The sequence below is a fragment of the Esox lucius genome, chromosome 6, assembly GCF_011004845.1.
Source record: "Esox lucius isolate fEsoLuc1 chromosome 6, fEsoLuc1.pri, whole genome shotgun sequence".
Lineage (NCBI taxonomy): Eukaryota > Metazoa > Chordata > Actinopteri > Esociformes > Esocidae > Esox > Esox lucius.
Genome location: NC_047574.1, coordinates 29,173,490 through 29,200,116, shown reverse-complemented (window position 1 = coordinate 29,200,116; position 26,627 = coordinate 29,173,490). Strand labels below are relative to the sequence as shown.

The window sequence follows — 26,627 nt, the reverse complement described above, 5'->3', positions numbered from 1 at the left end:
GTTCTATCATGTTAGCTCACAGGATCACATATTTAGATGCAGGGCTTAAAAGGATATAGCATGCACATACCTAAACAACATTAGCAAGAACAGTGAAATATACAAAATAATCCATAACACAATGTTACTTTGAATTTTTGTGATCTGTATGACATAAAAATAAGATTACATTTAACAGCTGCTCTATACCCAATTTATTTTCACCTTTCTGAATGACATTTCCACCACAGTGTCCCCTGTAAAGTTGAAGCGTGCTATGGCTTCTCCGTACTCCAGCACCTGCACCGGGGCACTCTTCTTTGGCTGGGCTTTCTCTGTGGGGGGAAGGAGCTGGAAAAAAAAACATACACATGGGGCCCAAAAAACTGTATTGTCAATGCACAGTCAATGTTAATATGAGGAACTAGAGTCAAACTTAAGTGTATAATCCAAAGTCAATGTGGGGCTCTATGGTCCCATTTAAATAAGGAACACTGATAGTAAAACATTTTGCAACAAGAAACCAATATGTGTTTTTAATTTCAGGTAGTGACTCGCTGTTTCACTCCATTTCAAAACAGATTTCCTCAATCTGAACAAGGCCCCTGTGGAAATTAATCTTCCAACGGTTGAACTTTTGAATTGGGTAGTGTCAAAACCCTGATGAATTGACTGGTGTCAGAATAACTATTTTGGCACATCAGACTGCAGGGTACTTGGTTCCGTCTAAAGGTCAGTTATTTGGGGTCAAAATGCAGGAATTAATTGTACCTCAACATAACTTCTTGGGAAGATACCGACTCTTCCGTGATGCTCCCCTTCAAACCAATTGTTATCCACTTGTCGAATTATGTACACAATGTCTCCCTTTTGAAATGGTAACTCCCTGAAAAAAGGGCCACAACAAACATAGGTTAGGTAAGGTAAGTCAAAATGCAATTTATCCATTATGTCAAAATGTATGAGCAAAATGACGAAGGCAGATATAGTACCAGCAACATACAGCTCTGGAAAAAATTAAGAGAACACTTTCCGTTCTAAAACAGTTGAAAAGGAAGGTTTTGAGTGAGGAAATTAAGAGACCACTGCAAATGTAACGCTTCTGTTCCTCACTCAAAACATTCCTTTTCAACCTTTTTGGAATGCAAAGAAAAAGCAGTGGAGAGGAAGTCTCTTAATTTTTTCCGGAGCTATATATCAACCCCAGAAAACATTTTCACTAGGAGACTTAAGTTCTACGTAGATACATTGCTGCAATTTGTGTAAGAGTTAAGATTAATATAAACATGCACATTAATGGTTCATAGGCCTACATGATAAAGTCACAAAAGGATTACCAAACACCAAGGCATATTTTTAGCTACACCTCAAAGCATTTTGTGCATGCCTTTGATAACACTCATTGTGTGTGTACGTGTAAACATGTTTTCACCCACTTCAGAGTCTCCGCTCGGAAGTCAAATCGAGCCAGGGCTGGAGTTCGCTGTAAATAAACAAAGCAAGGACGGTTACATTTTAGTAATTTAGCAAGACCTTTTAAACAGTGACTTAAACTAGTCGGTCCATCAATGTTTGTACTTATTCATCATGGTCCCCGTTGGGAATCAAACCCACAATCCTCGCATTTGTAAGAGCCATTCTCTACCCAAAGTATTAAAATATTAGAAAATAAGCATGGCTGAAGATGGCTGAATCCTGGATTCCCTATGACATTTGGGGAACGTACATTATTCAGTTCAAGTCCAACCAAGACTATTGTGACTAATGTTCTATTTTAGTTTTTAGCAATTCTTTACTGGTGGTTGTTATTTCTTCAAACCCTATAGTGATATCACTCAAAATCACATTTATTATATAAAGCCCTATTTACAAAAGTCTTGTGACTGATTTCATCTGGTGCTATATACTGAGCTACTGTGGTCTACAGTCAAACACATACACCAAAATAGCAGGCATGCTCATAAAAACATAAAAGGTGTGTGTCTGGGAATACATCGTGAAAGCATGTTAATGATAGTGATGTAGCAATGTTTGGGAAAATGATTTAGCTTGAGAGTCACTGAGAGTAGAGTCCATATGTTGTATAATATTGCAGGTACTGAATGTTGAAACCTGTATGCTGGCCTGCATGTCTTATATTCATTTGACCCACGTTCTCAAAGCAGAAAAACTATTCTGTAGCATCAGAAACTGTGAATTATTACATTCATTATAATTTACACTCTTAACTATATTGTGCTAAACAATGTTTCTTTCACATGTGCAAACCAATGTTGTTGTAACATGGTGTGCTAACCTATGTATATTGTGCAAACCTGTTACACTAGTCCATGTGTTGACCTATGTTGTGTTTACTGTGCTGAAAAGATAATGAAAGGTTTCCACACACTTACAGTTACATGCAAATATCTTTAGAACTTAATGTATTCTTATGCATGGCTAACAGGTTTTACTAACCTATGTTGTTGTTGTGATAGCATTTTATGCTAACCTGTTATGTAATCCTTTATTGTATTGTTACTATGTTCTGCATACCAGTATTGTTAACATGAAGTTAACATGTATTTTTGTGTTTATATGTTGTTTTTACCTGTACTGTTCTGCTACCATTTTGTTTTAAACTGTGTTGTTGTGCTAGCATTTTGTAGTAACCCATATTGTTGTGCTAGCATGTCCTGACCAGTAGTTTTGTTTTAACATTCTGAGTTTACCTGTACTGTTGTACTACCTTTTTGTTCTAACCTGTATGGTTGTGGTTGTATTTTGTGCTAATGTAATATAATGATTTACAAATATTTTATTTTTGTAGTCCCCAGTGAGTATTGACCAATGTTGACAAAAAAATACCAGTGCAATTCTAGAATATTAATTCCAGACTACGACTTATTAATGCTCCAACATAATTCAGCCGATGTTAAAGAAATGCACAAGAAAAGGCCCCCACATTCAGTGAGAAGAAGTTTGGTTGAAGATACAGTTTTCTGTGAAACTGGATTTTTCCAACACTGCCGGTGGGTCTAATACTCAATTACTATAACATCTGACTCAAATGTAGAGAAAGTTCTTCAACACTTTGAAGTCTAGTCACAGCTGAGGAAACCATCAGCAAAGTCAGGAACCCCACTGAGCCTCCTCCTCCCACATACAGTGCAGTACACACGCATATGCATACCTCTGATCCAGATTTTCTCTTGTCTGCGTCATTGATGTTGAGCAGGTCTCCGAAACGTTCGTTAGTAATGAACTGATGGTGGGTGGGAACAATTCCCGTGTGTCGTCTCGATGCTGTGTCAGCCTCCTCCTGTTCCCTCTTCAACCGCCGCTGCTCTTCCAAGATTTTCTGTCAGGGAAACATAATTTGCTAATAAATGCTTTTGAATGCACATTAATAAAGAACACAGACATTTTCAAAAATGGGAGGGAAATATTCAGTGAAGCATTTTATATTTTGCAGTGGTATTTCTTGTTGAGATAGAAAGTGGAAGCCTATACTCAGAGACCATTTAGACTATATCAATTGTCATGAACACAATTTAAATAAAATTAACATAATATTTAAATACAATCTTCGATTTACATTACCAACAAGGAACTCTCGCACCTTAAGGAAAAACACATGCGTTTGTAAGGTTTTAGCCAGACCATGGATCTGAAAGGCTTTACAGAACAAGACTGTTCAATCCACTCTAATACAAACAGTGTGAGACCTCGTCTTTACACTTCAGAAGTGTCCCATGTAACCTCAGAATGTGACATTCAACAACAACGCTTAAATTATAATATTTTAAAAATTTCTGACACCAATCAGGCATCAAGTCTCGTTCATCTATAGGCTATTGCAGTGTAAAAACGGCATTAGAAAAAAGCTTTAAATAGAACCATGATTTGTCTCAACCTGGGAAAACTTTTCAGTGCTTGGTAGAAGTCTGACTAGATATCATATATCAAAACATATATGAAAGGTTTTTGCCTTCAGATTTTCATGAAGGCTTATATTAAAAGGACACGAGACAACATTTGATGCATATACATGTGCTGAATTTGCACCATGTTTACTAATATTGCACAAATCAAGAGACATGTTAACATCGCAATGTTCTTTATAAAACCCTCTTTGTGGGTTACTTCCATGGAACTATAGCTTGCTGGTACTCCAATGTGGAAGAGTAATCTAGGGAAAATGTATAATCCCCACACCAGTGTGTTGGAGCTGCAACAACAGTCCCCTGAATTTCCCAGGGTACAGCTGTAATCCACATGTGGTGATGCTTGCAGTCCAGGAAGTAACTCTCACTGTGGGTCTTTTATATCCTTTGGAGCATATGTTAAACTGGCTGGCCAATCACAGACTAGAAGCACTTCATGCACAAGGGTGAGAGGCATGGCTAGTTGCTGAGAGCAGTTATCTAACACTATTTTCTCTGTAAGAGGGGAGAGAGGTGAGCTTGGTAAGGACTAGATATTGTCAAGCCAGTTGTGTCTTCATGTGCAGCAGGGCGAGTTCTTTAAAAAAGGTTTTTAGTAACCCAATTAGCCTTCAGAACTATATGACAACACATTACATATTACATTTCATAAAGCCTCTCTTTGTTATACCCTATGGTATGACATGGTTGTACCTAGTACCATGTGGAAAGGTAGTACACCGCGGTACTAGGAAACCCCTGGTTTACTGGCCATATCTGGCATGCATTTTACATTATATTGGCTTGCAAACTGATCAGTGTAATCCAGAGTTTAGATATGACCAAATGGAATTGTTAATTAGCTGCATCTGGATAAGTTACCAGGGTAAGGAAGACTGCATACTGACACTAACCCAATCATCTAAGCTGCAACTACTAAATTAGTAATGGTTGAACAGTGTATAGGACATAAAAGGTTCAACATTAAACATTACCTCTTTGTCTCCATGGCGTCTCCTGACCACCTCATCCTGGCCGTCGCCGAGGTCTCCTTGGATCAAAGAGTCGGAATCTAATTTGAAAAATACATTCATTATGTCCAGAAATGAATCCCAAAAAGGATCCAATGTGTTCCCGAAACAGAATTCATCAATATTCCTCATCTAAATGTCTACCTTTTAATATCGTAAAAGGCTAAAAGAATTGCATTATCACAATCACAACAAATATCTAAAGCACATTTTGTACAATAGCAAGGGAATTTGTAACTACCATTACTACCATAACTACCATTACTACCATAACCACCATTTCTAGACATGCTCTGAATGATGATAACGGTAAAATACACACTAAAAAACAAAACACTAAAAAAGATACTCCAACATGCATGAAACAATACACACAGTAACTATGACTCAGACTTAGCATGTTGTTTATGAAAAATAAGGCAGAAATAGAGGTTGATGTTGACAGAGGAAATACAATACTGTACAAAACATTCAGATAGAAATAATAGGACTATGATTGATGCACAATGTAAATGCGTACCACCCATCACCAATGAGTAATCAAATTACAACACTGACATGTTTAGTAGCTCATCCCAGCCATCCCAAACTCCTCTACTGATCTGGCTCCTAAGCAGTCTTTTGCAACAGGCATTTCACCATGCCTACAAGAGGCACCATTAGAAAACACCCAACCTTTGAGACAGAAATCCATGTATTATCACCCAGAATATATATAGGAAATGCCAATACCGGCTATAGATACCAGGGAAGCACAGTCTCTCTGATGGAGAAAAAACAGTCTGGTCTGAATGATAGCATGGGAGATGAATGGTGACGTACCCCTGACACAGCACATTTATTTACTCCAAAGCCAGGGGAAAAAATGCACAAAAGCCCTATGAAAAGACATGGTAACACATTACTATCGGATGTATGCAGTATGCGCTCTAACAATAGCCAAAAAGTATATTTTGTAGGCTAAACCAACGTTATATGAAGTTTGATAACTTTTTAAAGAAATCTGATTTCAGATCATTCTTAGACCTTTCATGTGATGCTCATTTAGGCCATCCTAATGTACTGTAGCTATAATGGTTAGTCCGTAAGAAGTGTTACCTAACTAAAACATTACCAAAAAAATTAAATTAAAAGAAAAGAAACCCACCAAAACCCTATACAAACTGAAATGGAGAGGCTGCATTACCATTTTGTCAGACAGACTAAAAGATGGAGGGTGGTAACGTCACGTTGTGGAAAAAATACAGACAATGTGTAGAAGAAGAAAAGCTTGAGGGAAAAATTAACACGAACATGAGTGGCTATAGAGATTGTCACAGGTGTGCAGGAGAGAGGGAGGCATGGGTGACACTCAGGTGAAAACAGACGAAGGAGATAGCCACCTCTGCGGTAAGCTGCCAGCGGCCGCAGAAGATTCCCATTTGCGTCCAAGCTTCCCGCATTAGTCAGGCAGTTGTCACCGTCGGACGGAGCCCCCTCCCCGTTGCCCAGCCTCTCCAGCGCCTCGAAGGAAGAGAGACGTTGAGGGATGAGGGGCCTCATCTCGTAGGTCTGAGACCTTTGACCTGCCAACGCCTTTGTGGCAGAGAGTGTCTTTTTGGCCTGGTGAGACCTCCTCATCCTGAATGGCGCTGGGCCCATGAGGAAGGAGTTTATGGCGAGGGGGGAGGAGTTCTTTATCTTCTCCTGAGTAGACAGGTTTTCCTGCTGGGCTGTGGCCTGCTGCTGCCTCTCATGGCGCCGAATTGTCGTGAAGCGGGTGTAGGAGGCAGGGCAGGACCCTTTGCACTTGGTGCTGGGTTTAAGGTGGTTGTGGTTGTGGAGGAGGTGTTGATGTTGGCTGTGTGTGGGACGGACGGGTGTGACTAGTTCCAGTGGATTGTTTGAGATTCCAGTGATAAGAACCTCTGGGGGTTTCTTTGAAGGTACAAGGGCTTCTTCTAAAGGTACTGGGGATTTGTCAGCAGAGCCCTGTTGCTCAACCTCTGCCTCTGTCCCAGATAGCGATTCAGCTCTCAGTGTAACGCCGTACACTGGGGACGCCACCACCTCTACAATCTTGCTGCTTGACATAGATGCCTCATCCTGGGCCGCCTTGCCCTCCATGTCCTCCGGAGGGCAGCCACCTGTCTGCCTGCGTGTTCCGGGATCAGTGACCAGCAGTGACTCAGCTGAGACAGCCGATGCCATGAAGAGGTTGGAGGGGCTGGGGCAGTGGCTGGGTCCGCTCGGAAGCACTGGCATGGAGGAGGAACGTGTGGGAGCCGGGCTGGAGCGCTGGATGATCAGTTCGAACTCTGACACACGCGAAGACACGGCGTCCCGACCTGGGGCATTGCCACCAGCCTCTCCATCAGGGTCGTCGTCGACCACCTTCTCGAACAGGGAAGTCAGGCTACGGACACTCCCACGGGGGCTGGACCCCACAGAACAGGCTGGTCTCTGAATGCTGTGCATGTTCCGGTAGAGGCTGGAGAACTCGGATGTGCTCCTTCTAGTAGCAGGGCTGCCATTGTTAAAATCAGTTTCAGAGTAATTGTTTGAGTTCACTCTGGTCCCTGCTCCACATCTGTATATGTCCTCACAGCTATGTGCCTTGGGGCAACCAGAAGACACAGTTTTCCTTTCTTGGCTGTCGCCACTAGGGGGCGCTTGCTTAGGTTTGAACTTTGACGGTAGGATTTGAGGTATGCAGGCTTTGGCAGCAGATAAAGACTTCTTATTCGTACACTGGAAACCTAGGGCATTACTGGCAAGAGCCGATTGACTATTTACAGAAGAGCAGAGTGAAATTATATAGCCATTCCCACCTTGATTATCCACTGGCAAGCATGCAGGACAACAGAATAAACAGATTAGGTTACAATGGTCACAAATTCACAGACACTGAAAGAAAAGCAGGGTCAACACATTTCTAAAAACAACTTCCATCAAAAGTTGATGAGAGGGGAAAAAAACTTTATGTATTTCACATCAAGTAACAAATGATGGTTAAACTACAACTTACTTTTTATTTATTATTATTTGTGACGACACAACTTCAAAAAGCTAGAGCAGTGAAAATGTTGAATTTAAATAGGCTTTGAAATGCGAAACAACAATGTATTTTCATTGGATGTAATATCCTCATTTAATTACAGTCATTAATAGTTATTAATACTGATCATAATATGATGATAAGCAGCAATGTAAAACATTTGAATTAACAAAAAGTACAGGTAACAAGGTGGTATGTAATGTTTGACATTCTATATGGGATGGGGTGTTGGTAAGCTTGCTGTTACAACTTCTACTGAAATCCCAGGATACATTATTCGATATTTGCCTCTTATACCTCCCAATGGAGATCTGGCTTTAAAAACAAAAATGATGTGCAATAATCGATTCATCAATACAAACAGCTAAACTATTTTTGCCCATCTACATGCCCGAGACATCCGGACTGGAATGCCTCAAACCTTTGCTGCTAACCCCAAAAAAAATTCCTTCTCAGGGACACTGTGACAATAATGTCTAACTGTTAAAACCACAAACCCGTGGACTATGAGCCACAATAACATATTCAGGAAGACATGTGTTGTGATAAGTAGGTTAAGACTAACTCCTCACTGACTATGAGCTAGAGTAGTATTACCACATACATAATGTGCTAGTACGACCGCAGTGACACATAACAGTGGGAATGATCAGCAATACTGAAACTGCCTCCAGCTGTCATGAAAGCAACTCGACAGGGATGCTGTCTAAGGCAGAAGCCTCTAAATGCTCATTTCTATTATGCTAATGAGCCCATCCTTTTGGGACAGGAATATCTGTCAGAACTGCATTATCCTCAGTATCCTTCTTGAGATCTGCACGCTGAATACATTTACCGCTGGTTCCAAGAATGAAATTATAAGGGAACACTGTAATCTTAGCCATATGAAAGGCCCGCTGGAAGCGAAATTCTGTGACAAAGTGTACCATTATTGTTTTATAGAGCAGGAAGCTAAGAGGAACCACATGATGAAGATTTTGCCTGCTTCCTTGTGTCTCTGTACACTAGGTCTTGGGACTCTGTACACTAGGTCTTGTGTCTCTGTACACTAGGTCTCCCTCGGGTAGGGCCACAGTGTCGCCGGACCCCCGTCTCAGTTCCAAGGTGTTACACTGCTATATTATTGTGCTGGGGGATATGAGGAATGCACATTCTTTTCTCAGTCTCCTCCAGTTTACAATTTTAGGAGGAGATGAGGTCCTGGTCCACACCTGCAGTGTACCTGGTTTGGGGGGCCCGTTGCTGTCCATGTCCTTGTCCACCTGGTCATACTTTTGACCTAGTCTAGGGCTTCATAACTAAATTTGATTGAAATTTGATTGATAGGTCTTGTGTCTCTGTACACTAGGTCTTGGGTCTCTGTACACTATGTCTTGGGTCTCTGTGCACTAGGTCTTGTGTCTCTGTGCACTTTGTCTTGGATTTCTGTGCACTAGGTCTTGGGACTCTGTACACTAGGGCTTGGGATTCTGTACACTAGGTTTTGGGTCTCTGTACACTATGTCTTGTGTCTCTGTACACTATGTCTTGGGTCTCTGTGCACTAGGTCTTGTGTCTCTGTACACTAGGTCTTGTGTCTCTGTACACTAGGTCTTGTGTCTCTGTGCACTAGGTCTTGTGTCTCTGTGCACTAGGTCTTGTGTCTCTGTGCACTAGGTCTTGTGTCTCTGTACACTAGGTCTTGTGTCTCTGTACACTAGGTCTTGTGTCTCTGTGCACTAGGTATTGTGTCTGTGCACTAGGTCTTGTGTCTCTGTGCACTAGGTCTTGTGTCTCTGTACACTAGGTCTTGTGTCTCTGTACACTAGGTCTTGTGTCTCTGTGCACTATGTCTTGTGTCTCTGTGCACTAGGTCTTGTGTCTCTGTACACTAGGTCTTGTGTCTCTGTGCACTAGGTCTTGTGTCTCTGTGCACTAGGTCTTGTGTCTCTGTACACTAGGTCTTGGGACTCTGTACACTAGGTCTTGTGTCTCTGTGCACTAGGTCTTGTGTCTCTGTACACTATGTCTTGTGTCTCTGTACACTAGGTCTTGCTCTGTTGTATTATAAAGGAGTTTCTACATAACAGTGTGTTTTCTGAAAGCTATAATCAGTGAGTATTCAAGTCAGTTGAATTTTCTCAAGAGGACTCTGTGTGGAATTCCCTTTACAGCTATTTCCGCTATTGAATATAAAAAGGAATTCAGTGTAGATATTTTTAAGACAGCGACTTGAAATGTACTCACTTCATCTGGTGTATTTCTTTCACAGTACAATATAGTCCATCTTAAATTATTCTTCAGAGAATGCCTACCTCTATCAGGAATACTTTTGTACATCTGGCAAAAAAAAAAAACTCCACTTCATCTGGCTCAAAGGTTAATTATCTTACTTTTATACTTTAGGGATAGGCCTTGATTGGCCAGTTGGCAGTCTTGATGTGTTTAATATTGGCGGTGGCCAATCCGTGTTGCTCTTCTCGCAGTTTTCTCACTTGGTCATGTGAACAGGAATTCCATCCTCTGACCTCACTTTGACAGCTGACTTCCTCATGCCCGACCACCCTGTGGTTTCCCTGTTGTTTACCTCACACTAGCCTGGCCCAGCCATAACAACAAAAGCCCTGTTTACCTCCCACTTTCCTCCCGATCCACCCCCTCACCCGGACCTTTGCCCCCTAGCTTTAAAACGTTCTGGAGCCCTGCCCCCTAAGCCTCACAAATGACAGCCTGATGCAAATAACTGGAAAGACGAGGGGGAAAAGCCAAGGTTAGCCTGATAGTCTCTGTAGATTTCTCAGAAATACCTTCAATGGCCAAACATTTAATGGATTTCCATGCCAGTATGGACAGTCTGGTTAAATTACCATGACATCAACAATAAATCAAACAAACGGTTGATAAAAGACAAATAAAATGCTGCAAGATGACTGACCTCTGGTGTGATAACCTGAAGCAAAAAAAAAAGTGAATTCTAAAACAAAATTTAAAAGAAAACACGTGGATTCCTAATAGGAACGTTTATGGTCCAACCTTCCCATAAGTCATTTGGTTCTTTCTGAGTAGTAAAACTCCCCCTACTGTGAAACCAATTCAGTCTATCTCCTTTTGCTAGCAGCATGGCATCCTACCTTTAGAAGAGGTGCTGGCATGGCGCTTGTTGAGTGCCCGTAGGCCCTGCAGTGGAATGTCGCCGCCCTCCAGGACGCTTTTGTAAACAAGGCGGTCGCATTCTGGAGCCGCTGGCTCACTGCCGGACGATCCTTCGTCCTTCTCCACCTCGATTGGTCCGGCCTTACACCCAGAGCTGTTCAGGGCCAAGAAAAACATTTATTTCACTAAGAACATTTACACTACCGGGTAGCCAGAAGACAGCTTTAATACATGCCCTCATTGGTTATTAAGTGCAATCTAATTCAGTAAATAAACCCTGCTTTAAAATGCATTTTAGGAAAAGATAAAGAAGCATTTGCATTTACACTATTTGCCATATGGTTCACCTTATTTTAAACATTTTGTGATTGATTACTGGTTGATAGAGCCTATTTACTTTTTATGGGGGAACAGGAATAGGATAAACAAGCTTGAATTTAAGCATGCCTGGAATTTGGACCTTGGTGGAAAATAAACAGCACTCATAACCTTTTGCTGACCACTCTTATCTTTCCACATTCCACAGGGACCAATGGGAGAGATCTCTAAAAATACTCTCTTAAGGTTGCCACATGTTGCTGGTGCTTCTCCTCTGCCATGCTATGGAATGTACCTGTACTTCATGATTACTCAATTTCAGATGCCACTGTCTGAGGAAAGAGGTTGACGCCTTCCAGTCTTTCTATTTGTGCGGACATGCACGAGTGGACGTTAAACTGAGAGCAAATTCCAGTAACGTAGTAACTCATGTGGAAAAACTAAACAAAGCCTGACAACAACAGGTTTAGTTTTTTCGCTGGGTTAATACAGCTTATGGACTTTCTCCAGCCACTATATCTCCATAGGGTAATACAACAGTAGTCAATTTCCCATTGCCGGATATTCCACTATTTTGTGCTGTGAATAAGCAATGTAGAAACATTTCACAAGACAATTTACATATTTGAGACCAGAATTGAAGTGCGGTGAGACTGAGGAGAGTAACCAGTTTACCCTAAATAACTTTTAGCTCTGAGTCTGTAATGCTGATTGCTTTAAGTTTTACAGGAGCTAAGTTTACAAGCTAAATGCTGGATAACACTGGCTGTGCCTCAGCTTTCCTTCTTTATTAAGTCCACTTAATCCCTTTCATAACTTTATAAGAACCAGTCATTTTGGCCACTGCCGTACCTTCATACTAAAGAACATCAATACAAACCTGTACTTTCAAAGAAAAGTGTGTATAAACTACCAGTTAAAAAAAAAAAAAAAAAAAACGGATAGGAAATCATGTCTTTTTTGGATACAGTTTTTCTTGTAGTTCTGAACCCTGTCTTCCCGCAAGTGGTCGTGACCTTGTCAAGTTAGTGTGTCATCCTCCACCTGTACACTGGTTGTGCGTGTTGGTCTAACCTTTACAGAGTTTGACTTGGGATGCAATTGCTGATTGAATTTCCTTAGCAGCACAGCAGCCTATCATTTGACTAACACTTAATAAAACTTGATTTGGCGACATCATCAATATCCAGTCAGTTGTTCTCTGTGCGGAAGGAGAGAGACAGAAAAACCTAGATTGCAGCAGCTGCATAAACGATCATTTGATGCGATTCCATCCCTTCAATAGCCTGACAGAGCAGTAGCAAAACAGGAAGTCTAGACTCAAGCTTCATACTGAAATCTCCACACAACAGTATATTATGAGTAAGAAGATTTTTAATATTATATTATGTTACTTTAAAAAAAAATCTGAGTGATTAAAGACAAGGTAAACCAATGTATCATGCTTTTTAGAATGAAATAAGCTAATCAATTGGAAATGGGCTGTACATCAGTCATCAGCATCAGTGATTAGAACAATGTCAATCATAACTAACTAACTTTTTTCGTTACTAAAAAACATGCCTTTAACACAGAAAATTATAAAATTATTTGGTGTGAATTACAATTGATTTACATACAGTACCACCACACCTACAATGTTGAGTGTTATTATCCCTTTAAACATAATTTAGTACATTGATTTATGAGAGCGAAGTGTACATACAAGTAAAATCAATACTCCCCAGGCTGCCGCAGAGGCTGTATAACACATTGGAACCATCTCTGATGATTTCCTTGAAGTACTTATGTGAGGTCATAAGACGCTGACTTGTGACGAGAGCCAGTGGCTCCAAAGAAGCAACATAACTTCATGGAAAATGTTTCTGCACAAAATTCTCACCAGTAATGTGAAACATAGTGGAAAAGTGAGGTTGATTGATTCATGATGGTTAATATTTCAAGGCTAACAATAGTTTCATAGTAGCTTGGACTATTAACCACCCTGCTTACAAATAGTACTATTTAAAATGTATACAGGTTATGCCTAAGGCATCTCAATCAATAGTGAAAGACAAGCTTTTCGCTATACCATCGAACACATAGGGTATAATGTAATACAATGTAGAATCTTTGATTAGACAACCTAGCAAACTGTGGACGGCATAAGTACATTCACCCGACACAACCTCCTGATGTTCCACAGACGTGCAAATGCCTCCTTTTAGGTTGCAGGGTAACAGATACTGTCCTTGCAATGACAGGCCTATCTATAGCTTCAGGCCAAAATATCGGTTTTGGATGCATTGTTTATACAAGTGTCTTTACGACAAGGTAAATTTGAGGTAGAAAATTCTAGAATATAGCCTAAGCCTCTAATTTCACAGAAACCCTAGTACACTCTCACGCCCTAAACATGTGTTTGTTTGTCCTTTGAAGAATGTCTGTGGGACTCACAGCTTCCTTTCAATAATTTATAGCTATGTTTAAGGAGCAAGACTTGCTTTACAAACATTATTAAGCCAATTAGATAACGTTATCTAAAAAAATAATTTTGGGATATTTTAAACGGAAATTCACTTGATGGCAGATACTATAGGTGATGCAACATATGCAGCTCCATAAGAAATTAAGAGACCACTGCATCTTTTTCTTTCTTTCCAAAAAAGTTGAAAAGGAAAGTTTTGAGTGAGGAGCAGAAGCGTTAAATTTGCAGTGGTCTCTAAATTTTAACCCTTCTGTTCCTCACTCAAAACCTTTGTTTTCAACTTTTTTGGAAAGGAAAGAAAAAGGTTCAGTGGTCTCTTAATTTTCTCCGGAGCTGTATATGTACATACACATTTTTTTATTTTTTAAAGCCTTTGGATTGACCTGATGTTTTCGTTTGAGTAATTATTTTATGCTGTAGGAATTAATTACAACAATCAGTATTCAGAAAATATGACATAACCTAGCATAATAAGTGCAAACATTTCTACATTTACACATTCTCCTTCAGAAATCAGAAAAACATGAGCTATTTAATATCCAATAAACTGATGACATTGATGTCAAATAGTTGTATGAAAAAGAACCTTGGTCAGAGATAGAAAGTTCCATGCAGATATGTAAGGAGAGCTTTGCAATAGAAACACAAGAAAGTCACCATGGCAAGGTCTAGAATTCTTTAAAAAAAATGTGCAGAAACAAAAATAGTGCAGATAAATCGCTGCTGACAATAACAAAGAGATAAATGTCTTGATGCTACTAGTAACACTCTCACTTCCATATGAAAAATATTATTGTGAGAGCATGCAGGCTGGCTTCACACACCCACTCAAGGGAGATAACCTTTTTTGTTACATCCAGCGGCAGCAGGAGGCAAACTGAGTGGAGTTCCCTCTCCCTCCCCACTCACAAATGACATCCAGGTTTGACTCTTGGAGCAGTTTGCTTACAGCTTTAAATAAGTTGCCACATAGTAACCTCAACTACCATCCCCCCAAAAAAAACCTGTCCAAAGCAGACAGAGAAAGCACTGTACTGGCAGCTTTAACCCTCTTTATTAGGTACCTCTTTTTCTTAACTCCCCCTCTCTCTCCCCTCTCAGGAAACAGCAGGAGTTTTCCCCCTTTCCCTGTGTGATAATACTCAAACATTGTTGTAATGCTATAAATCCCCTGGCTCACAGAACTCTAATAAACAGCCTTAACGCAGACAAACATACATTTTGGAATGAATAAAAATGAAGCAGAGAGGTAAGAGAAGTATGGACTTACTACAGCTGGAGGTCTGAGGGTGTTTCCAGTGGGCTGAAAGAGGGGGCACTCTGCAACAGACCAAACAAAGAAGTCATTGATAAATCCACAGGAAGCTCTCTTCCAGCTAGAACAGAAGCAGAAGCATTAGCTGTTTATCTGTTCGATCTCCCGTGTCTGTCTTTAGTGTCCTCAGAGCCCAGGGTTCTTAGGACGAAGCTTATACATGGAGGAGCAAGCGTGTGTTTTGGCCCATATGCAAGTTGGAGAAAACAAGCGGCAGCGAGGAGGGGTGGATGTGGGTGGGTGTGCGTCGGTCAGGGGCACCCATGCGGGGAGGGGTCTGTCACTGGGCTCAGCCAATAGGCTGCTGTCTCTCACCGAGGGCCCCTCTTTTGTCTATTATTGAGTCAGTCTCATTACCCCTGGAACAGACCATGGGACAATTAACCAGCTGGTGGTGCAAGCGGGCCAAATTACACACACGCACACACAACGTCACAGTTGAACCAAAAGACAACAATGCCAAAAAACAATTAAAACAGTGAGTAACATTTAGAGACATTACAATGACACAAAAAAAGAACATAAACTGACACAATGACATTTAGTACAAGCCCAGGCAGACATACAAAATCAACAAGAAACAGGCGAGGGAATGAGTTTGGTCAGAGGACTGCACCATGCAAGCTGACAACACGCATAGTTAATCTTATTTGAAGTTATTCTGGGGCAGTTACTAACCCAAAAACACAGGGAGAGCCATTCATTCGCTGGCGTGGTAGCACCGTCTTGCATTTTGAATGGTTTAGGTCTAGCTAATTTTAGACCACTGTCTCTCTTGCTTTCTCCTGTGCGTACGTCAGTGAGAGCAAAAATAACAGGCATGACACGACGGCTATGAATAAAATTCCAAGTGTTGTTTGCAAATAAGATTGCGCAATCCTGGAGCACCAGCCCTGCCCTCCCAGTTGCACCACACTATCCAGTCACCTCTTCCCTGATCACATATCGACGCCCCCGTCCAATCTCTAACAGATGACCGGAGCCATAGCACACAGGCTCATTTCCCACAACATGCCTCCTCCCTGGTTGCCAGGGGAGAAGGATCATTAATAACCTTTCAAAATGAATGCCTATCTTTATAAGACCAGAATTCGGCCTGGCGGGTCTATAGACTAATCTATTTATAAAGCTAAATGTTCCACAGGAAGCTCAGCCACTCTCGGAGAACAGACCCCTGCAAGCAAATTTTGTGGGTCTTTTCACTCATGTTTTTCTATCCCTCTCTGACAGAACTGGGTTTCAACGCTGTTAGAAAAACTTCAGCAGGACAAGCCAATGAGCTTTAGCAGGCTAAAGTAAACACTAAAATATTTGAAATATTTCAAATAGTATTTGAACCCAGGTCTGCAGACTGCTGGTCAAGTCTCCCTCAACATAAGATGAGAAGGATGCTGTCCCCTGGTACTTGTGGGTAATTGAGTCGACACAACACAGCTTTGATGGAAAATAAACAGGAAATAGGGGTGAGAGAAACTGAAGGACCTGAAGGACAAGGCTCTCCTGATTATATGTCCAAGTCTTTTACAAGCAATCTACATTAAATATACATGGATTATGTGTTAAGTGTATGAAATGTTAAATGACAAAAGTTGAAAGAATCAGACATTATTTGTGGGATACATATTCAACTCTAAATTAATATTCATGAACAATTGACACTAGCACGGCAAGATCCCTGAACTAAAAAAACACATGCATGTTTATTGCACACATCTGAATAATTTTGGTGTGTTTAATCTATATATGCATTGAACAATAAAGAGGCACATCAAATATGAGAAGCTGTTTACGGATCTGAGCAGAGGAAGGTTCTAGAATCCCATTCTGTTGACACGTCACTGGAAACCTTACTTAACAATATTTGCAACTGCTCATATGCCTGTTTCCAAACAGGTGTCTTTGATGACTCAAAGATATGTACCACTTTGCTGCAGGGGGAAACACAGATCATAAATAGCCTAACATTGTAGGTTAGGGTGCTATGTGCGTCCTTCGTTCACATACAAAAATAGTACTCAGTGTGTAATGGAAGCCTTTTTACCCAAAAGCGAAAAACACATTTACTTAAGTTCTTTTAAAGCCACTACTTCCCCAGGCATGTTGTTACTCTGTCTAGCGGTCTAAGTACATCCTCATCACCACGTAGTTGGAGAGAGAGGTTAAGAATATAACAGAGGTTAAATGGGAAAACACAATGAGCCAAGAGGATTATGGGTTAGTTCCGGTCTAATGTTGAGGTCAGGTTCACAATGCTTCTGTCACAAATGACAAAATTTTCTCTTTATAGTGACCTACTTTTCACCATGGCCCGTCAAGCTCCGGTCAAATGTAGTACACTATGTAGGGGGAAAGGTCGCAATTTAGGATGCGCCCCAATAATAGTACGTGGATGACTCACTAGAGACGGCAGTCAGTCAGAGATTTTACTAGAGTGAGAGCCAGGACGACGCATGCTGGACACACTAAAGCCAGTGGTGGAGTCACCCGGTCGGGACACAGAAGGCCAAAATGTTCTGCCTGACCATAGATATGAATGGCATTTTTGCTTCTGTTTTGCCTTGTAAGTCCATAGAGCCATGAGTAAACACGACTATGAGCATTTCAATATCCACACCTCCAACTGTAATCTTGACTAGGCTGACCTTTAACACAGTTTTAATGGCTAATGTGATTAAATGAGAATGTTATATTATCAACATGGTTTTAATGATGCTTTTGGAGCGAAAGGGCCTGGATACGTGATATGTTAGAAGTCATGCAACTATTGCTGCTAAAACCCATATTCCAACCGATTCAGCTCCTGCTGAAACATAATTCATTCTAACTTTTCAAACAAAAAATTCAAAATGCTCACATTATTGCAAAAGCCTGACAAACATGTTTTGGTTTAATTAACCATACATGAAGTATAGACTCACTAGACCTTCCAAGATAAAACCGTCATCCCATGAGCGCTCTAAGAACTCAGAGGTTTCGGGCAGCCACAGCACACTGAATCATCGCATCACAGAAGAGATATGCATCAAACCCCAGTGTGCCGGCGCGTCTAGCCCACCGCCTGAGTTCAAATACTCCACATACCAGGTAGAGCCAGAGCTTTGAGTCAGTCAGTCATCAAACTGAGCTGGTCTGGCTACCACCCATGTGCCTTGAGACGTGCCACTAAGAGGCCTCCTCTAACCCTTAGATAACCAACCAGGAGACAAGATTTTCCATGGATACAACAGTGACTCTAGAAGAAGGTTGGGAAAGGGGGGATTCCTGAGCCTGCCCTGTGTTTAGCTGACACGAGAATAAGATCTCATGAAGTCGCCTCATATGAGCCAGGATCTGGTTTCCAGGCAGACCAATGTGGAGGCTGGACCTGACCGGCTGATTGACTGACTGGCTGATCGACTGCTTGTCTGACAGACGGCAAGGAACATCTGTTTGTGGGCAGCAATTGAATACCTGGCCAGTGCCAGCTGAAGCCTGAGACACACAGAAAGCGACTGATTCAGTGTTGAGGATAAGCCCTCACTTGGGAAAGTTACTACTGTTAATAAAACAAACTACACAGCCCTAGCTGATTCAGGAAGGAGAGGAAAATGCCTATTTGGGCACCAGTATGCCAGTTTCATACTACAGGGCTGAGCCAATATACCTTGTCGGCTGCACTTTTTTCTGTTACCGGTAAGATGTCCTAACCACTAGGCAACCCACCACCCAGGTCTGGGTCAGTATTATACTGTGTCAAGGTGGAATGGTCTTGAACCGATGTCTTAGCCGCAGTTGAATCACCTCGCCCGTTCCTCATCCGTGTCCTGTGTCCTAATTTTGTAGGGTGCCGTCAAAAGAAGCAAAAAAAAATGTTTTGCCAGTTTTGGCATAGCCATAAGGATTTGTCGTAATGGACAAAATTAAAAGATGGCTTGCAATGTGACCTGGCCACAACAACTATGGAATTCAAACTACACTTTGGTTAATCAAAATATACAGAGGCAGGAGACCTTATCCAAACTGGATTGAGTATACAGTAATTAGCTCCATCCAGTGGACAAGGCTTTTAAATGCTAATCATCTAATCACTGGATGGGAGCCATTGCTATTGCACGTCAACAAACGACGCATAGCTGCCAAAACAGTAGATTCACACTCAGCAACCCTCACAAAAAAAGAGCAGTCAGTCCAGTGCGGCATAAAAAATTATTAAGAAGGGTAGCCTCCTTAGAAGGAATGTTCAAATCCATATGAAACTTAAAATAATGTAAAATGTAATAATAAACAATGTTAGCATTAGCAATGAAAGCATGGACATCGCTAATAAAAAAGTCCTTTGCTTTGTCACTGACTAATTTGTCTTTCACACTGTCAACTAACAATAGAAAGAACATTTTAAATGACTGTTGTTCATAACAGTGCTTTATCTAGAGTCGATCAACTACAGAGTTGAGAAAAGGATAGAAGGAAATGACTTGACATGAAGCCCAATATTGAGACTTTTAGTGGGGCATAACGTTTTATGTTCAGCAAAGGTTCACAAAGGTCAAGTGAAGTTGAAGTTCTTGGAACAGATCCGACAGACAGGCTAGTTTGTTATGACCACATGCATTGTTTAAATACACTGTCACTTTAAGACCGCATCCCACTTACCGCTTTATCAAACTCCATCTCTGAAAAGAATCTATACCAAGGCTCATTCTCTAAATCTACATCTTCTGGACTTATGTCCTGAGTCTACAAGGGTATGGTAACAAGAAAAGAAGGAGAAAGACAAAAAAGAAGACAGTTCAAACAGCACAGAACTTACAGACACAGGCAATGAGGCTATGGCGCTTGGAGACATCCTTGACATTATCCAGACAATATTCTCACATTCCAGACATGACGAATAAAAAAAGTAAACAAACTAAACTGAAACATTTCTCGAGATTTGTTTTTAGAACAGGTCAATTATTATACCGGGAAAATAAAGAAAATTATATTTTGTAGTCTGGATCTACATAGCATGTATAAATGTATTATGATATATTAAAAACAAAGACATAGAAGCCACATAAACTGTGACATTATTACATAATATTAAAGGTCCAATTTCAATAACATTTTCAGTGTTTTTTTTATGATTTAAATTAAAATTTTAATCACAATCTGAAAAATGTCCTTGGTAACAATTCAATACATAAAATGCCCAAAACAAAGTCTGCCAGTAAGTCCAAAACAACACCCATGTTAAATAGGGGGCAATTCTGAATTTCTATGAAAACAGGATTTTGGTCTAGAAATACAGCTCCGGAAAAAATTAAGAGACCACTGCACCTTTTTCTTTCCTTTCTGAAAAAGTCGAAAAGGAAGGTTTTGAGTGAGGAACAGAAGGGTTAAAATTAAGAGACCACTGCAAATTGAACGCTTCTATTCCTCACTCAAAACCTTCCTTTTCGACTTTTTTGGAAAGGAAAGAAAAAGGTGCAGTGGTCTATTCATTTTTTCCAGAACTGTAATAAAACACAGGAAAATCCATATTTTGACAAAATCTGACCGCGTAATTTCAGTTTGCAGAATTCCAAGCCGTCTGAGGAAGTCGCTAGAGGGCAGTGAATCCCTAATAGCCCTGCTGACAATGTCTTCTCTCTCCTGTGGTGAAGCTGGCCAATTTTAATCGCCCATGGGGCTTTCCTGCAACCCTTCAACTAGCAGCATAATCCAGACACAGAACCCAGACACAGAACCACAGACCGTGGTCTGTAATTACTACATTGCCTGTCATGTTGGTCTGAAAATGGTGGACAGCATTAACTTCTGTAGTATACAATGGCATTGGGATGGGACTAAAACAGAATCAAAATCTTTTAATGGTACACAATAATGAACAATGACAAACTATAGCATACACATAATCGTATGGTGATTAAATACAAACTGCTGTACTGTATAGGGTGTGAAATTCGAGCCTCACAAAGCTGTCAGCAACCCACATGCAGCATTTGCTTAAAGGCCCACTCGTCAGTGTCATAAAGGATGAATAGGTGACTGTTACAAATCATAAACAGTGGGGAGAACAAGTATTTGATACACTGCCGATGTTGCAGGTTTTCCTACTTACAAAGCATGTAGAGGTTGGTAATTTTTATCATAGGTACTCTTCAACTGTGAGTGACAGAAACAAAAATCCAGAAAATCACATTGTATGATTTTTAAATAATTAATTTGCATTTTATTGCATGACACAAGTATTTGATCACCTACCAACCAGTAAGAATTCCAGCTCTCACAGATCTGTTAGTTATTCTCCACTCATTACCTGTATTAACTGCACTTGTTTGAACTTGTTACCTGTATAAAAGACACCTGTCCACACACTCAATCAAATAGACTCCAAACTCTCCACAATGGCCAAGACCAGAGAGCTGTGTAAGGACATCAGGGATAAAATTGGAGACCTGCACAAGGCTGGGATGGGCTACAGGACAATAGGCAAGCAGCTTGGTGAGAAGGCAACAACTGTTGGCACAATTATTAGAAAATGGAAGAAGTTCAAGATGACGGTGAATCTCCCTCGGTCTGGGGCTCCATGCAAGATCTCACTTCGTGGGGCATCAATGATCATGAGGAAGGTGAGGGATCAGCCCAGAACTACACGGTAGGACCTGGTCAATGACCTGAAGAGAGCTGGGAGTGGCTCCGTAAGAAGCATCTCAAGGTCCTGGAAACCTATGATCTCTGTAAATGCCAACAAAGGTTTCTGTACCAAATATTAAGTTCTGCTTTTCTGATGTATCAAATACTTATGTCATGCAATAAAATGCTAATTAATTACTTAAAAAAAAAAAAAAAATCTGGATTTTTGTAAAAATTACAGACCTCTACATACTTTGTAAGTGGGAAAACCTGCAAAATCGGCAGTGTATCAAATACTTGTTCTCCCCACTGTAGTATAATTTTAGATGAACATGGCGTATTGGGACATTGATTTGGCGGTGTTCATATTGCCAAAGCCAATAAAAAAAGAAACCCTCAAAACATAGACTGATATCCAGATATCTATTGCAATCAAGTTTTAAAGGTATTTGCTCTTTCTTTTAGGAGACCATGTCCATACAACGTCTAGCTTGTCTGACTCCTTTCCAAGGCGATACAAGCTGCTTGGACAATGGCTGTGCTGTGGAAGATACACCTCTAGACACCAGCTCAGTCATCTGCTGTTGAAATAGGATCCTCCTTTAGGAATGTTGTACATAATGGAGATACCGTCTACAGACACGTCGCCTACTGGAGCTGCCCTAGTTAGTCAAGCAGCCACCTAAGCTCTTATAGGGAGACAGCTTACACAACATGCATGGAGTACAGACAACAGAGGCCAACACAGACACACGCACGACACCAGAGGACAGCTCCATCCTACCTTTCTCTCCAGTTTCAGAACCGACGATTTTCCAGGCTCGTACTCGAAGATGCTTTTGGGCTCAGCTCGGTACTTCCTGGTGTCTACCTTTCTGTCGGGGGGATCCCACTGGTTCCTGCAGGGGGGGAGGGGAGGAGACAGCAAATCTCTGTCAAGTCAAGCAGTCTCCATGGCAACCGGATGGAGCTAGTTTTTTTGGGGGTGCCCTATCATAAAACAACGGAAAATCCCCCAGCCCTATTATGAACAGCATTTTCTTATACATCTTGTGTCCCTCTCACTCTCTCTCCATTTTTCTCACCCGCTCTCCATCTCTCCCTACATATACATCGCTATACATCTCTCCCTCTCCCTTGCTATAGCTCTAATTTTCTCCATTATTATAACCTAACTCTGTCCATCAGCTGTCTTATGAGGTGATTTAATAAAGAATTTCATTTACAGTCATGTCCAGGCAGTAATGCAATCACGTGGTCCAAATCTGTTGAAGGATCTTAAGGTCCCATTGTGGTTCCACTTTGATTCCCATAGTTTCCATTCGGTTGCTATATGACCACTTTGGTTTCATGTTTTTGCCACTGGTTCTTTTGATTAAACTATTATTCCTTTGGGTTCGCTATTGGGTTCTGATGGGACAAATTGAGTTCCTTTCGGGCAAAGGTTAAGCAGGCGTAATGTTGGACAGTCGACTTTCAGAGAAATTCAAAACAAATGTTTTCTATTAGACCCAGGACTTAATGGTCAAACAGTTTACTGTATATGGACAACATTTATTTGATAAAATGCTACTTGTAGGACACAAAAGTCCTTGTCAAATGCAGGAGTGTTCTACAAGCAGTCAACTGATACAAATATGGTTAAATCCTGGAGCTAACAAAAGGCATCATGTACATCAAAGATGGGAGCAATATTTGCATGAGCAACATTTTATTCTCTTAGTCTTCCATCATTGCTTCAGCACTAACTTCTTCATGGCCCCTGAGAAAGTGGATTTTCTGTGTCATTACTAACATTTAAGGGAGGGTGCATGTTAAGTGACTTAGACATATGAAGCAAACAAGCAGACATTTATCAGGACCGTATGATGCGTGAGATAATTATGTGGTTATCAGGAGAGAGTGTCTGGTGTGAGGAACAGATGCTCTGTCCCTGCCTACGTCATATGTCATGTAACATCACCGAACAAGAACATTTCTGAAAGTGTGTGCATTCAAGTATAGGGCACTGTGAAGTGTTTGTTTAAATACTATATTACACTTAATATTCCCATCACACCAAGCATTTTGACAAACATGGATATAATCTTATACTTCTTATCAATTATCATTACATTCCCTCCAATAAAAAGGTTCTGCAACATATGCATTCTCTAATGAATTGCTTGAAAAGGCAAATTATTTGTTATTCAAAGGGTATTTATTGGGTTAAGGGGTTGTCAGAAACATAATAACACAACCCATGTTAAAAGGAAACTTTAGTTCAGAAAGATGTACCTTTTGGCAGGTTTGAGGGAAGAGGAGCGCGTTGGCACAGGCATTGACAATCTATGGTCAACTTCAGTTGCACTTCTTGACCGTGGAACCCCTTTCACTGAAAATAAACATTAAGGAAAAAAACTTCAACTTAGTTTAACTGACACTGCTATGAAAGTGGAAGATAATGTTTTACTTCAACTGAAATCTTTCTCAGTTTTTAAGTGTCGGAGTTGGGGCTTGCCCACAGAATTTGTTTGTGCGGTCAATTCAAACAAGATCCAACAAGCACGCAATTTAGAAAATATTTTAAATCCTCTATTAATTTCTGAATCTGAGAGAATGACAAATCCAACTCACCATCTTCCACATAACCATATGGGGAGTGTGAGTCATCTAAAAGACAAAAAAACAAACAAAAAAAACGCATTATTAGTCTTATAAATATTTACACTCTCGACTAATACCAGACTATAAGATTTACGTTAAAGGTTCATCCAAAGGCACTTCCAGTTGTATGGACTATGTTAATGAAGAATGACCAAATCTATTGTTTGTTAATTAGCTTGTTACTGGGGTGTTATTCATCATTATAACCACTAGAGGTCACTTGTAATCAAATTGCTGTTGTAATCAAATTCTTTGCAATGCTTAAAACAAGAAAGGGAATTTGTAGAAAGGCAATGTTAAGAATAGGTTTACTTCATTAATAAACTGTACTAAATTTAACAACTTAAAGCATAGGCTTTAAGTTATTTAGGGAAGATGTGACTTTAAGAATGAAATGTTATTAAATGTTATAAAAACTAATCCGGAGAACTACCGACCAATTTTTTTTTGTATCGTAAAATCAAAAAAGTAGGGGACAAAGTTATTTGAATACATTTTCTTCATGATGACTTAAAATCTATATTAATTATTAATTCACATACATTTTGCGAACATATTCAGTGCTCTCCAGAATTATTGGACACCTTGCTAAATTTGAGCAAATAAAACAATAGAAAATGTAACTGATTGTAGTTTGTAGTTGATTCTCAGCTTGATCTTACACAAAACCTAGGAGGGAAATTAAACCATTGATTTAGGTAAAATTGTTCAAATTAAAAACTCAAATATTCTTCTCAAACATTTTTTTCTAAACTGAATGTAATATCTGAGTAATTAGGAACTCCTAACTTCTCCCCATTGCTCCAGTATAAAACATGCTAAAAATAGCTATGTCCCTGGAAACCACCCATCTCTGCTATTAGGGCTATCACCCAATACATTTTAATCCACAGGAGCAGAATTGAACCTGCCAGGAAAGGACCCAAAACACAGTGAGAAGGGCTTCAAGAGGTAAACATTTTCCAAGGATCAACAGTTGAATCTTGGGGTCACCAAGTCTCCCAAACTACAATTTGAAGCAACCTGAATGCCATCGAGTAATTTGGACATCTTGCCAGAAGGTCCCCTTGTCATTAAGACATCAGAACTACTTCAGTACCAGGGGTTTTCCTAACGCAAATGGAGCTTTGATTGGAACCAGGTTCAGATGAGACAAAAATAGATCGTTTGGCTATAAACACAAGAGGTGGGATAGCTGGAAAAAGAGGGAGTCAGAGAACAAAATAACCTCCATGTGAAGTATGGTGGTGGATATGTGTTGTAGGGCTTTTTTGCTTCCAAAGGCCCTGGGAATCTTGTTAGAATAAATGGCATCATGGACTGAAGTACCAGGAGATTTTAGCCCAAAACCTGTCTGGCTCTGCCAAGCTGTTAAAACTGGTTCCTCAAGCAGGTAATTGATACAAAGCATTCATCCAAATTCACAGAAATAATGGCTTACGTAGCATCATGCTTTTGTAATGGCCAACCCAGTCCAACCCAGTCCTTAAGAGTCTTATTTTATACAACCATATTGAAGGCGATGAGGCCGAGCACAGTCCCTCTATAAGTGAACAGAACAGCATGTCTTCTTTTTTTCATTAGTGCAGCCACAACATTTCTTAAAAAACACAGCAAATGGAGCGCTATTTAAAGGTTGTGTCAGGCAAAGCACTTTGGAACAAGCATTACTTATCTAAAAACAGATTCAATTGATTAACATGCTCATGAATAGGTAATGTTGATCTCGGAAATGTCAGAATAGTCTTCACAGGTAGCCTAGTTAGAGCAGCAGGTAGCCAAGCGCAAGAGTGTTGGGCCCGTAACCAAAAGGTTGTTGGATTGAATCCCAAGAAAACAAGGCGATTTGTCTTTCTGCCCCTTGAGCAAGGTACTGAATCCACATTGCTCCAGGTTCTGAATCAATAATGGTTGATCCCTGGCCTTGATCTCCCTCTACAAGTGTTTCTCAGACAGAAAGAAATATGCATGAAACATTTTAATTTTACAACAACAACAATCATATACAACCCTCTTTGATCAACTGAAATTGAACACTACTGTTGTTTTCTCCTTGGGTTTTAAGGCTGTGTGTTTTGTAAAAGCACTTTGTGACAACTGCTGATGTAAAAAGGGCTTTATAAATACATTTGATTGATTGATTGATTTCATTTGTTGATCAATTAATTAAAAAAGCAGAGATAATTGGATGCATGGAGAC

The 26,627-nt window shown here is 40.4% G+C and overlaps 1 protein-coding gene across 1 annotated transcript in view; it reads right to left on the bottom strand.

Moving 5' to 3' along the window:
• Window positions 1–26,627, bottom strand: part of LOC105028653 (sorbin and SH3 domain-containing protein 1) — a 52,529-nt gene that overhangs the window by 7,609 nt on the left and 18,293 nt on the right. Inside the window, exons 11-22 of the mRNA XM_029120483.2 lie at window positions 24,398–24,433; window positions 24,059–24,155; window positions 22,566–22,680; window positions 19,817–19,900; window positions 15,140–15,189; window positions 11,063–11,238; window positions 6,298–7,737; window positions 4,880–4,956; window positions 3,152–3,319; window positions 1,416–1,462; window positions 751–865; window positions 205–330 (exon numbers count right to left, since the gene is read on the bottom strand). Coding sequence (XP_028976316.2) covers window positions 205–330; window positions 751–865; window positions 1,416–1,462; window positions 3,152–3,319; window positions 4,880–4,956; window positions 6,298–7,737; window positions 11,063–11,238; window positions 15,140–15,189; window positions 19,817–19,900; window positions 22,566–22,680; window positions 24,059–24,155; window positions 24,398–24,433 — 2,531 coding nt within the window. The remainder of the gene's footprint in view (window positions 1–204; window positions 331–750; window positions 866–1,415; window positions 1,463–3,151; window positions 3,320–4,879; window positions 4,957–6,297; window positions 7,738–11,062; window positions 11,239–15,139; window positions 15,190–19,816; window positions 19,901–22,565; window positions 22,681–24,058; window positions 24,156–24,397; window positions 24,434–26,627) is intronic.